Raw genomic sequence first — 12,854 nt, forward strand, 5'->3', positions numbered from 1 at the left:
GGGGTTAGCGAGAAATTGGTTGATGGGCACAAAGAATGATGAATATGCTAATTATCCTGACATAATCATCCCATATTGTACACAGTATTTATAGTAACTCTGTACCATACAAATATGTATAATCAATTATGTTTCAATAAAAAAGCAATAAATGAATATTCACTCAAAAATTGTTTTGAAGATTAAAATTTATTGTATAAGTAAAGGAAGCATTCGGTTTTAATAATAGGATGCTAATTTTTATCAGTTGTTATAGCAAGTCCGTAATGAGATGAACAGAAGATTAACAGAAGAATATCTGAATCTGGGAGAATTGGGTTTGAAAGGAAGAGCAGTCATTTAGGAGCAACCGTAGGTCTGCCTTCAGAGACCTAACAGAACAGTATCTGCCTGTGTGCACGCAGCAAATACCTGTCGCAGTCACGCCAGCTGGTGACCGGTTACAACGTGGCGACCCGAGACCAGCTTCTTGGAGGCAGGGCTGTTAGCACAGGAGCAGGATGCCAGGAGGGTCTGAGCAGCTTCTTCTTCTGCAGATGTTTGTACTGACGTGGATGCTCAACGGTCTGAAGTTGATTTGGGAAGAACCCTGCCTGAAAGCAGGGGGACAAATTAAATAACTTTTAAGGGACGTCACTGTTCCTATTTTTTAAATCACGTCGTAAGGACAAATCTGTGAAATGCTGATTTTACGCTCCCGCAACTATAAATGTGAGCTGTCCTTTGTTTGGGCTGCTCTCATGTGAAATATTCCAGTGGAAACCCTAACTCTGTGTCATCTTTGGTGTCCTTAAAAACTGCACAGCTTCGCCAAGAGAAAGTCTCTCATAACACGGAGGCCTCCCTCAGGAAGATCTTATCCCCGAGGCTCTGTATCATATCAAAAATAACTTTTCTCACATATTCTACTGACATTTGGAACTATTCTGTTTTCAGTTATGAAGATGAATAAGTTGGTATTTATTCCAGCAGTTGCTGGCTATAAAAACAAAATTGTAGGGATTTCTACTGATTTATCACAAACGTCACAATTTTTTCCCCCAGTTTTCTTTCCCCCAACTCTTACCCACAACTGCCGCTGCCTCAGTGGACCTGTCTTCAGCAGTGACGTGTTACTGAGTCACCTCAAACTGGTAGTAAATGTGCTTCCTGTTTCCTTCCCTCCAGCTTCTCCCAACACCTGCTGTCTCTCTGAGGAATTCAGTCTTCAACAATAAGAGAAGTTTCTTCACTTTCAGTATAAATTCATGAATGTTATTAAATTTATATTTACATGTTCATTTTCCCTTAGATTTTCAGGTTCTTGGATAAGGTATTTTAATTGCTGAAAAGCCATTCATCAGTTCTATCAATGAGTTCTTTATGCGAGACAGTCATTAAGACTTATTTTATAACACATTATTTTAACTTAAATTTTAAAACTATGTGCGCAGTGGCAGTATCCACATATAGATGAGGCAGGCCCATCAGTCTGGCCCGTTCCTATGGCCTAGTCATTTTTTCTTTTCAGCAAGTGGCCTGACACAGGACCGCCACCACACAGCACGAAAAGCAGAGGTGACGTTCTTGCAGATCTGTCATGCTGAATGAAGCCACTCTTTTAAAAAAACTTCCCATACTAAACTTTCAAAAACCATTATTAGTGTGTTTATTCCAAGAAATTGTTGGAATTGTCAAACCCTTCTGATATATGGATAGTATTAATATTTTTTAAACAATTAAAAATTAAAATGAAAAATGATTCTCTTGTTTCTGGGGGCTTTCCGAGAGTATAAATGTCATATTCCACAAAGTAGACACCTTTAGTTGTATTCCTCTGTGCAATATGTCTCAACGCTGTTGTGTGTTTAAAACTTTAGCATTTTATTTTTGAAGTGTTTAACTTTTTAATTTAAAAATAAATATTTAGGTTAGCTAGAACTTTTGTATTCTTTTCAAGTCTGCTTTCTGAGCCGTACTCCGGTGTCATTGTGGAAGATGTTCCCAGAAAATAAAGTGATGTCACTCTAGCTTCCAGAAGCCATGATTTATGCTCATACCAAGAGGATGGTTTTTATTGAGTACAGGTTGTTTTCATGTTGGTTGCTTTAAGGTATTTTTGGCTTTTGTTAAAAATAGGCTTGGAAGTGACTACAGCCGTAAAATAAGAAGCGAAGACATTGTCCCAGTGAGGATTGGCCAGGGGTGCCAGGGTTCAGTTTACTGCCCCTCTCGTGCTGAGCAAGTGGACTGGCAGATATTAAGGGCCCCAGCGGAGAGGCCTGGCTGGGTTTCAGTGATAACAATAAAGGCTGATGCAGCACGTCTTGTAAGCAGCATTTAGCCAGTGTCCGTGGCCGCGTGCTGGTGCGGATAGACTATCTGTCTGATGCTTTTACGTGTTTGTTTTTTTAGAGGTAAATCTTTTCTTTCAAAATTAGATGAAATATCAAACTGTGATAATTTTTTAAACTTAATGTGTCAACTCATAGAAAATCATTTAGCTATAAATTATATACTTTATGTATTCCTTCCATTTAAAAACATCATATTCCAAGCCAAGACTGGACACCCGCAGTGAAATTTGAGTGCTTGCTGTGTTCCGGGCAGTCTTCCGGGTACTGGGGGCACAGCCAACCAGACGAACCCAGCCCTGTCCTCATGGAGTGGACATTCTGGGAGGGGCAGTCCGCACACAGGGCAGCAAATTTCAGACAGTGGAAAATGCAGCGCAGGAAGACACATCGAGGAAAGGGGCAGGCGTGCCGGTTGGAAGTCATCTGTGTCTACGTCTTTCTTATGACGAAAGCCTCTTTCTTTTCTCCTTCGCTTGGTGAAATGGGAGAATAGCATGTTTTATTATTTGAGGCAGATTCTTTGTGTGACTAGTTAAAATAACTCTGTTCAGTTCTATAATGTTATAGTTTCGTTTATTACTATTATTGGGGCACTATAGTTTAAGTTTTCTGATCAAAGAATGTGTTTCAATTTTCAGAAAAGCCAAAGCAGTTCTTGAGTTTTTCTAATAAATATGATAACGCTTCTGTGGTGGCCAGTAAAACGTTTTGTATTGTAATGACAGTTTTCGTATTATTTTCATCATCTCTCTGTTTTGATTTATTTTTATTTTTGTATTATATCATCAGCCACTGTTAGATGTCTCCTGTCTGTTGACATCACCTTGTGATGTCTGTGACATCTGGGAGGGCAGAGACCCCATTTCCACACCTCTGGAATCCAGCACAGCTGGAACACAGCAGGTGCTCGGCAGAGCCCTGTGGACTTGACTGGGTTTGACTCGCTCACCTGCACGTTGTCTCGGTTTCCCGTCACTCAGTTCTCTCCTCCTTCCTGCCCCACCTCCCGACACGTCCACCCCACCTCCTGCACTGGCCCATGGCGCTCTGCTCGTGGAACCCCATGGATTTCTAGAACTTAGATCCCTCGTCAGTTCCCAGCCTTGAGTAAATCTTTGGCTGTTCTTGGATCTACTCTGGAACTGCGAATTGCTGCTGAAATTAATCATAAAACTGACCCAAATCCTTCTGCCTTTTTTCGTGCCGTGACTTCACCTGGGACCTTCTCTACTAATTAGAGTTCCATTTACTTTGATTGACTTCCTATTTCATTCCCAACGAAAGTTAATCCCTGTCATTTTGCCGAAGGCTGAATCACTTCTCTCCCAAACTGTGCAGAAAACCTCACTTGTACTGTACCGTGAAGCTCAAGACTGTCCAAAGCAAACTCCACTTCCCATGGGTTTATTTCAAAATTTCTTTCTAATTTTATTCATCTTTCATCTTTCTGTTCTTTCTCAAAAGGAGACATGCTTGGTCTTAGGATCAAACTCAGACTTGGTACTTTGGCCTGCAGGATTGTGCTTCCGCTGTCTCGCTGTCCATCCACTTCTCCAGCAACCCCTCCACAGTTCCCCTGGCCTGCCCTGCTTTAGCCACATCAGTCTCCTGTCACTTCCGTTCATCAGGCTTTCTCCTGCCTCTGGTCTTTGCATATACTGTTCCCTTTGCCTTGAATCCTGTCTGTCCGCTCCCAACCATCTGCCACCCGCCTCTGCCACACACGCACATGCTTACTGGCTAGAGGTCATTTACCTTTGAGAGGTCTTCTGTGACTCCTGTTATTCTTGCTCATGGTGTCTTGGACTTTTTCTTTGTAGCTGTAGCATAGTCCATAATTGTATCTTCATGTGCATTATTTATTATTTCCTCACTACACTCTAAATTTTCTGAGAAGGGGGCTGTATTAGTCCGTTTCTGTTACTTATAACAAAATACTTGGAACTGGGTAATTTATAAGATAATGAAATTTATTGCTTACAGTGTCAGAGGCTGGGAAGTTCAAAGTGAGGGTCATCTTGGTGGTGGCTTTACAGCAATGCAGGGGTCTCACATGGCAGAAAATGGCAGAGCAGAGACAGAGAGAGAGAGACAGAGAGAGAGACTGACTCTCACCTGCTCTCCTTTTAAAGCCCTCAGAACCACGCCCCTGACCACCATTATTAATCCATTCACCACTGCACGGTCCTACAATCTAATCACCTCTTCAAGGCCCCACCTTTTAATTACCGTATTAGGATTTCCCACCCTCTTAACACTGTCACAATGGGAACCCAGCCTCCAACACATTAAACTTTGGGGGACACAATTCAGTCCACTACCGGGACCATGTCTGTATTTCTCACTACCATATACCCAGCTCAGTGTCTGGCATGTAATGGGTACCCCAAAGACAGCGGTTGGATAAATGGTATCTTCCTGTTTCCTCAGGGACCTTGTAGCCTCATATTTGTCCCATTTGACCCATCTGCCATTTCATTTTGGCTGTCCCCTTCCCATTTCTAAACTTTGCTCAGTTCTCTATTTCAGTAGTGCCCTCTGACTTTGTTATTGTATTAACTTTTTTTTATTCCTTTCCAGACTTATAAATTGTATAAATTGTACTGTGGCCTCTTAAATATAATTTTGGGATGAAACTGAATAGTAGCATCTGTAAACAATTCCTCTTTTGGCCTAGGGAATAATATCAGGAGCATAAATAACATACAGGGCTATTAAAAGGGGGAAAGGAGATTTATTTATGAAACAGGACAACTTTTTTTTTATTTTACAGAATTTTTAAAAATGCCATTATGTGCCAGGCACTGTGCTAGGCATTGAGATATGCTGATTAATAAGAGAAATACTATTCCTACCCTCAGGGAGCCTACATTCTGTCGGTGGAGATACATAATAAATAATTATGAGTATGCTAATTATCCTGATTTGCTTATCACACATTGTATACATGCACTGCAATATAACTCTGTACGCCATAAATATGTACAGTCAATATGTGTCAATTAGAAAATAATTTTAAAAAACAATGTTTCAACTAAACAAGAGAAGTGCAGGCTGTGTTAAGAGCAGTGATGCCCGCGGGAGCTTTAGAGCGTTCTTGGCGGAGGCTCCGTTGGTTGTGGTGATTGGGGACGGCTGCTCTGAGGAGAAGGGATGAGGAAATGGGGGTGCAGGGGACAGCATTCCACGCTTAAGGGATGGGATTTAACGGCCTGGCGGGCAGAAAGCTTGGTGTCTTCATAAGACACTGGCCTCCCCTGCTTGATCTTGATGAGGACGAGTGTGGCAGGGAGAGCTGGATCGTGTAGGATTCTTCATTCCATGGTGAAGAATTTAGATAGTTATCTTGTGAGTCGCAGGAAGCCATCAGATAGTCTCGAGTAGGGAATTGCATGATCTGAGCTATGCTTTTAAAAATTACTGTGGCTGCTATGTAGGGCGTGGTTTGGAAAACAGCTGACATGGAGACCCGCACAGCTAAAGAGTCTGTGGCTGGGGTTGCGGCCGTGGAGATAGAAGCAGGAAGGTCTGAGGCATGTTTTGGAGGCTGGAGCACACAGGACCTGGAGGTGGCCTGCAGGGAAGGGGTGAGATGAGGGAGGTGACCCCGGAATGCTGGCTTTGGTGCTGCTGCTGCTGACATGGGTCATGCTATTGGTGAAACGGGAAACAGTAGTGTTGTTGGTGAGATGGGGACATCTGAGGTGAGAATAGTGTGTGTAAGCTGGTTGGGGGAGGGCAGAATTGTCACCAAACGAAATGGAGTTCATTTGCCTGCGCTTAAGGGAAAGCCAAATACCCAAGCACTGCTTTGTACAGGGAACAAGGACTTCTCAAAGGTCGACAGTTGAGAACGCAGGAGATTTATATCTCCAGTCCGACTTGTGTACAGTGGGAAAAGAGGTAGATTTATGGGGCAGTGGTTAAGGGCGGTGCGAAGCGTGGGGGTCTCATCTGGTTAAAGGGTTCGAGGGGCTCCCCAGCGATCTGCACAGGCGCGACCTGCTGTGTCAGGGAAGTGGCGGCCTCAGCAGGAGCAGGAGGCAGAGTCCGCAGCCTCCAAAGCTTGTGTGCAGGCTCGGTAGAGAGGTCCCCGAAGCCACCCCGCGGGCTTGTGTGCAGGCTCGGTAGAGAGGTCCCCGAAGCCACCCCGCGGGCTTGTGTGCAGACTCGGTAGAGAGGTCCCTGAAGCCACCCAGCAGGCTTGTGTGCAGACTCGGTAGAGAGGTCCCCGAAGCCACCCCGCGGGCTTGTGTGCAGGCTCGCTAGAGAGGTCCCCGAAGCCACCCCGCGGGCTTGTGTGCAGGCTCGCTAGAGAGGTCCCCGAAGCCACCCAGCGGGCTTGTGTGCAGGCTCAGTAGAGAGGTCCCCGAAGCCACCCAGCGGGCTTGTGTGCAGGCTCAATAGAGAGGTCCCCGAAGCCACCCAGCAGGCTTGTGTGCAGGCTCAGTAGATAGGTCCCCGAAGCCACCCCGCGGGCTTGTGTGCAGGCTCGGTAGAGAGGTCCGAGGTCACCAGCTGGACTCAGTTCGTGTTGTGCCGAGCTGACTGCACTGGCCCTGCAGGAACACCGTAGGTGCACGACTGACTGCTGCGCCAGAGGCATCATCTTAAAAAGGCAGATAGGAAGACTAGAACGAGCAGTCAGCTATGGAGATTTACTGAACGAACGAGCCATTTAAACGGGAATAAATTTTAGCTAAGAAGCCATGGTTACAGAATCAAAGGCACAGTTTGGCTATATTCCATTTGAGAGGCGTACTTGGCACCCACTTGTAGATGCCAAGTGGTCTAGAGCTTAGGGGAAAGGCTGGCCCAGACAGGCTGGTGGGGACAGCAGTCCTTGTGTGATGTCTGAAGCTGGACGGGCCACGTGTGTGGGGAGAGCAGAGAGAAGGGGCCTGATCTGAACCCCGAGGCCTGCCGGCATCTAGAGGCCAGGTAGAAGGGCAAGAGGCAACATCGGAAATTGAGGAGAAGCAGCCAAGGAATGAGTAAGAGGAAAACTGTAAGAAGTAGCCCTGTGGAAGCCGCGAGAACGGAGGATTTCCGAGGTCAGCCGATGGAGCGAGGTGAGGGCAGAAATGCAGCTGCCGTACTTCTACCTGAGGCTATTACCAATTCTGTAACATTTTTTATATATGTTCATTCCTTATCTTTAATGGAAATTGAAGTTTTACACATCTTGCTTTTTTTTTAGTGTATAGAAATAGCAAATATAAGTACTGTGTCAAAGAAACGAGCACTTCCCTGCCCCACCCCCAATCTTGCTGTTTCTTCTGAGGGACATAATGTCAATCCGTCCCCAATTAGGATGATACCGAGTTCTCGTTTTAGGTCCAGCCTCTTCATGGTTCAGCCCAATGGTGCCTTCTTCTCCCACTCCTCTTTACCTTGAACTCTTAGCTCCGTTTAGACCAGTTTCCTTACTTATTCCTTCCTTACGTTGCAGGTATTGTAGCAGCAATGGAAAAATAATGGTGAGCAAAACAGACATGGTCTCTGCCGTCAAGGAGCCTATTTTTCAGTTAATGAAATAATCAAATAGATATTCAGCTACAGAATGAGGTGACTACTATGAAAGGAAGAGACATTGGAGACTCAGACTTATCTTCAATGCACGAGCAAATAGAGAACTTTTTCAGTAGATGAAATCAACAGGATTTGGTAATTGATTGAAGATAAGAGTTGAGAGGAAAAGAGACGTCTCAGAGAGAGTTCCTGCATTGCTGGTTCCAGTTGGCCGACGCCCCATTTAAGAGAGGACAGTTTGAGGGAGGCACATCATGAATTCAGTTTTGTCCACGTCGAATTTGCGTGTTTGTCTCATGTCTGCCTCTCCTGCAGGAGGAAGCCTCCCTGAATATTCTCCCCTTTGCTGATTATTCTGACCCTCCCAGAGTAAATGTCAACGATTTTATATGCTTCAACCTGACACTTACTGCCAGTACTTTCCATTCGCTTCATGTCACCCTCTGTTTCTCTAATTGCTGTATGTGTGTTTTCAGTGAGAACATAAAATCCATGGGTACAAAACGCACGGTTACTATTTTTGTTGATACAGCTGATAACACCCGGCAGAACACGGTGTTATGTGGTCGCACATATTGGGGCTATCAGCGTCCCTGAGTGATTTCCTCAAGGCACAACCATGTCTTACGGGTTAACTCGTAATTTCTAAGAATGTATTAGACGAGTTTCTTTCAGGGCAGCAGAAAGGATTGGCTTTATTAACACAAAGTAAATGATACACTCCAACCTACTAGCGAAATATGTTCCTTATTTGGAACTACTTTCTAATTAAAGTTGTGAAACCCCTGCTACTTATTGTGTTAAGTAGTAGTTAACGGAACATCAAGTAAAAACACAAGGGTGATGAACCTTCAAGAGTTTTCCATCTTCAATTTTTTTTCTCTGTGAGTTTTTTCTTTAGGACATTACAAAACATAGTCTAAATTTGTGTCTTTAATAGAATTTGGTGGACCTATTCATACTGTTTCTCAAATTAGCTTCAGAGATTTCAGCATTGGAAAATTGGGATTTTATTTTCCCAGCTGTTTAAATGTAATATATTTGAAGACAGAGGCACTGTCCTGTAAGTTTATAGCCTAAATAAATCTATTTTAAAGGTGTGCTGGTCAGAGGCCAGGTGGCATAATGGGATGACATATGAGCTATTCACATTTGAAGACCTGGCACTAAATTCATCTTAAGATGCCAGGAAAATGACTTTAGAGGTGTCAATTTGCTGGAGTCCTTGGTGGGCATCTGAGAACATCGCAGAACTGCTGTAAGGGCTAACATAATGTATCCTCTGTAAATTATATTGCCACGTTAGCCACCTAGGGTACAAAAGGGCAGTTTGAATGACTTGAGTAGGCGTTCCAAAGTCTTGTTTTAATGAGTAATGAAAGCGCAAGCTCGTCTGCAAGACCAGCCTCACCAAAAGGCTGCACGGGAGACGGGGGGTTGAAATGTAAGCTTCCTGTTTCTCTGGTTGTTATCTGACTGATCAGTTATTCAGCAAGGGTTTACTTAAGCCCCCCTTTCTGAGCCGTTGTCATTTTAGGCATGAGTTTTATAACAGACCAGTTACCTCTCCTCTCCCTGGCTTCAGGTTTCCTACAAATGCCAATAATAATATTTCAAAGAAGTGTTGTGAAGAACTTGTTAGTACAGTACTGCAAAAAATACTACAATAACCCTGTCTTGAGTACTTGTAAAATCATCTCTCAATAATCCCATGGTGCTTAATTGGACTGCTTATCTGAAGATCTTTTACTTTTTTCATTTGCATTTGCCAAGAATGTCTAGTAATTATATGCTCAGTTTCCATTTGAGAAGCTTTTTGAATTACTTAAAAGGCCATCATCATTAATTCATATTTAATATCTGAATCTAAGGTTTCCTTGTTGTAGTGATACATTGTGTGGTAGCCAGAAACATCACTTAATTTGAGAAAGCATAAATGCACAGAGGTACTGATGGATTTTGGACCTGGCCAGCACCATTGTGCACACAATAAGCACCAGCACGAAATAGCCGCTGGCCTTGTCTTCCACTCCAGCGCCAAGCCCCGTCCCCTTCCCTTTGTGAGAAGCCTCCTGACTTAAACAGAAACAACTTTCCAGCTTCTGCAACAGCGCAGTTCTGCACCCAGTTACATCAACCTAATGGTCCCTCCCCCTGTACGTTTAGCACCCAAAAGCTAATATAAACTCTTGCAAACCCATTGTTGCGGCTGTCCCCCATTTTCAGGGCAGCCCTGGGCTGTTCCCCACTTTGAGCTCAGCCTGGCAGATTTCTTTTCTTTAATAAAGCTTGAAGGGTACCTGGCATCTCAGCTCACTTTCTTTCAGGTACCAGTCAGACTGTGATTTTTTTATTGTGAAAATATATTTCAGTAACTCACAGACTTACCCTCTATTGACTTGACCATTTAGTTACATTGCTTTTGCACTTAATGTCAGTCCTCTGGACAAAATGGTCTGGTTAGTGATTTGTCATCAGAGGAGGCTCAAACCAGGGAGGCAGTTGGTGGCCCATCACGGCTTTGGAGGGGCGATGCTGGGCAAAGTGGGTGATCCTCTTTCCCTACACAAGAGGAGCATTTAGTCTGAAACTAAGCTGCATATGGATTTGTGGCATTTCTGAGGAGTTGATCCAAGTTGATAACGTCCCAGGCTGCTTCCAGGTTCTCTTCTTTCCAACCATCCTAGGATATCCTCCTCTGTGGACTGACTGCAAGGTGCTGAAAGACAGGCAGATGGTTTTTCACTTGACCTCTCTGAACCTCAGTTTCTTTTTCTTTACTTCTGTTAGGGTCTCAGCATCTTTATCTTAGTGAAAGTCTATGATGTAACCCTTTACCCCCAACATCCCAAGTTCTAGGTCATGGCATGTGGACTTGCTGATTGCTTGGGTAGAGCCCTATGATGGCTCATGAAGTCAGTTCATAGAATGAAGTGAGGCAAACAAATTGAGGACAAATTGAATTTATTTAACTGAAGAAGTATTTCAGGTTAAAATATACTTTAATAATATCTCTTGGAATTAAAAATTCATTTATTTTATAAATCTTTATGGAGTATTTACACTGTGCCAATTAACATACTAGCACCTTGGTGTACAATAGTGAACAAAATAGACAAAGACTGACCTAATGCAGCATCCATCCTACTGGGGAAGGAAAACAGACAGCAAGAAAGGTCATTACGACTGTGATGGGTGACAAGAGGCAGTAAGCAGGGCAGCAAGATAAAGAGTGTATGGCCAGGGGAGGAGGCACTTGGGGAAACCTTTCTGAGGAGGGGGCATGTGAGGTGAGGCTGGAAAGATGGGAAGGAGCCAGCGGCCTGAAGATGCACTTGGTGGGCTGGGAGTGAGGGAGTGTAGACATTCCAGAAGAGGGTTCCGGCCATGCAAGATTCAAAGGAGGTCGCAACGGAGGCCCATGCGACTGGGGAGAATAACGTGAGATGGGGTTGGTAAGGTGGGCAGTGGCCAGATCATAGAGGAAGCCTTGTTTCAAAATTTAGGTTTCATTAGAAATGAAAATTCTTGAAATAGGCCATTCTTGATGAAACTCTTGTCTCTTAGACCAAATGAAAGGTGACAGTCCTAACCTTGAATAGCCAACCTGCATTCATAATCCAAAATAGTTGTGAGCAGAAGCCAGCAGCATGTTGAAAAAGCATTTTATTATGTTCAAAGACCTGCAACCACTCAGTTGAAAGTGGAGTAGAAAAGTTTAAAAGGCTGCAGTAATAACATTTGAGAAAATGAATAATTTAAGGAGAATGAAATCATGAATAATGAATTTGAAGAAAGAATCCTCACTTATGATTAGAGATTCATAATTTTTATTTTACTGCAAAATGTAGTTGGCTGCCATGCATGCCCAACTTACGTCGTCTAAGTACAATTAGGCCTAGCACATTAGAGCCTTGATGTGCAGACTTATGACTGGCTTCTCGTGTTGGAGCTATTGCATTTTAATGTATTCGGCTTGAGCATAAGTGGTCACAGATGACGCATAATGCTGCTCCCTTCTTTTGGTGAAAATGATCATCAGCAAGAGAATTGTCCCCAGTGGCCACACTTATCTTCGTAGTTGATTTCCTAAACGTTTTTGTGTTCATAGGAGTCTGGCAATAAACATTGCACAGCTGATGGGTAAAGCACTGTGATAATTGCTCTGAAACCACAAGATATTTGATGATGATGAAATAGAACTCTATAACTCCTGACATTTTATTTTTTAATTCCTGGTGTCAGGAGGGTACAAGTAATATAGCTGCTCTTTAAGACTGGAGTTAGCCCACTGAGTTTTTTGGGGTTTTTTTCTTCTTTAAGAAATACGTGCCAAGAATAGCCCACAGTATTATGACCTCATCATTTAGCTGTAGGGCAGAGAGGCAGCATGAGCCAGCAGGCTCGTCTGGATGAAGCTTTACCCAATAAAATAGGATTGTGGCTTGGGCATATAGACTTAACAGCCTGGTGATTACTCGAATGCTCACCTGACATCGCCACTACCCAGGTACTGAGAAATCTCAGCCAAATATGCTGCCAGCTGAGTTTTCTTGTGCAACCTCTGTAGACACATGTGATCTGATCATGCCCCTCCGGAGCTTGGAGTCCTTCGCTGCTTTTATGAGACTCACGAGTCCCTTCACAATTTGGATTCTGTGTCTCCAGCCCCTTCACTCTCACTTGCTGCCACCAACTTAATGCTGCTACCATCCTCAGCTCTCTGCAGCTCCCAGAAGGAAGCATGTTCTCCCTTGTCCCCAGGCATGTTGCTCCTCTGCTGAGAATTCCCATCTTACTTACTCCACCTGAGTGACTCCTGTACTCTTCTGCAACTCCAATATTGTCTAAGGCCATTCCTGCCTCTCCCCTGACTCCCAGCACCCCTATAGAGCTAGAGCTATGGTCTGGAGCTCACAGACCCCTCGAGCCCGTTCACAAACCCTTCACACACATGAGCTAGGTAACCAGACAAAACGGTCCTTG

At 43.9% G+C, this 12,854-nt stretch overlaps 1 protein-coding gene across 6 annotated transcripts in view; it reads left to right on the forward strand.

The window, feature by feature from the left end:
* BBS9 (Bardet-Biedl syndrome 9) overlaps positions 1–12,854 on the forward strand; it is a 445,357-nt gene that overhangs the window by 386,036 nt on the left and 46,467 nt on the right. Inside the window, exon 22 of one of the 6 annotated variants that reach the window (XM_063113575.1) lies at positions 7,789–7,854. The exons of the other annotated variants lie outside the window; for them this stretch is intronic. Coding sequence (XP_062969645.1) covers positions 7,789–7,814 — 26 coding nt within the window. The 3' untranslated portion in view covers positions 7,815–7,854. Of the gene's footprint in view, positions 1–7,788; positions 7,855–12,854 lie in introns of those variants that run through there. 6 annotated transcript variants of the gene reach the window in all.

This window comes from Cynocephalus volans, chromosome 11 (genome assembly GCF_027409185.1).
Source record: "Cynocephalus volans isolate mCynVol1 chromosome 11, mCynVol1.pri, whole genome shotgun sequence".
NCBI classification, from domain to species: domain Eukaryota; kingdom Metazoa; phylum Chordata; class Mammalia; order Dermoptera; family Cynocephalidae; genus Cynocephalus; species Cynocephalus volans.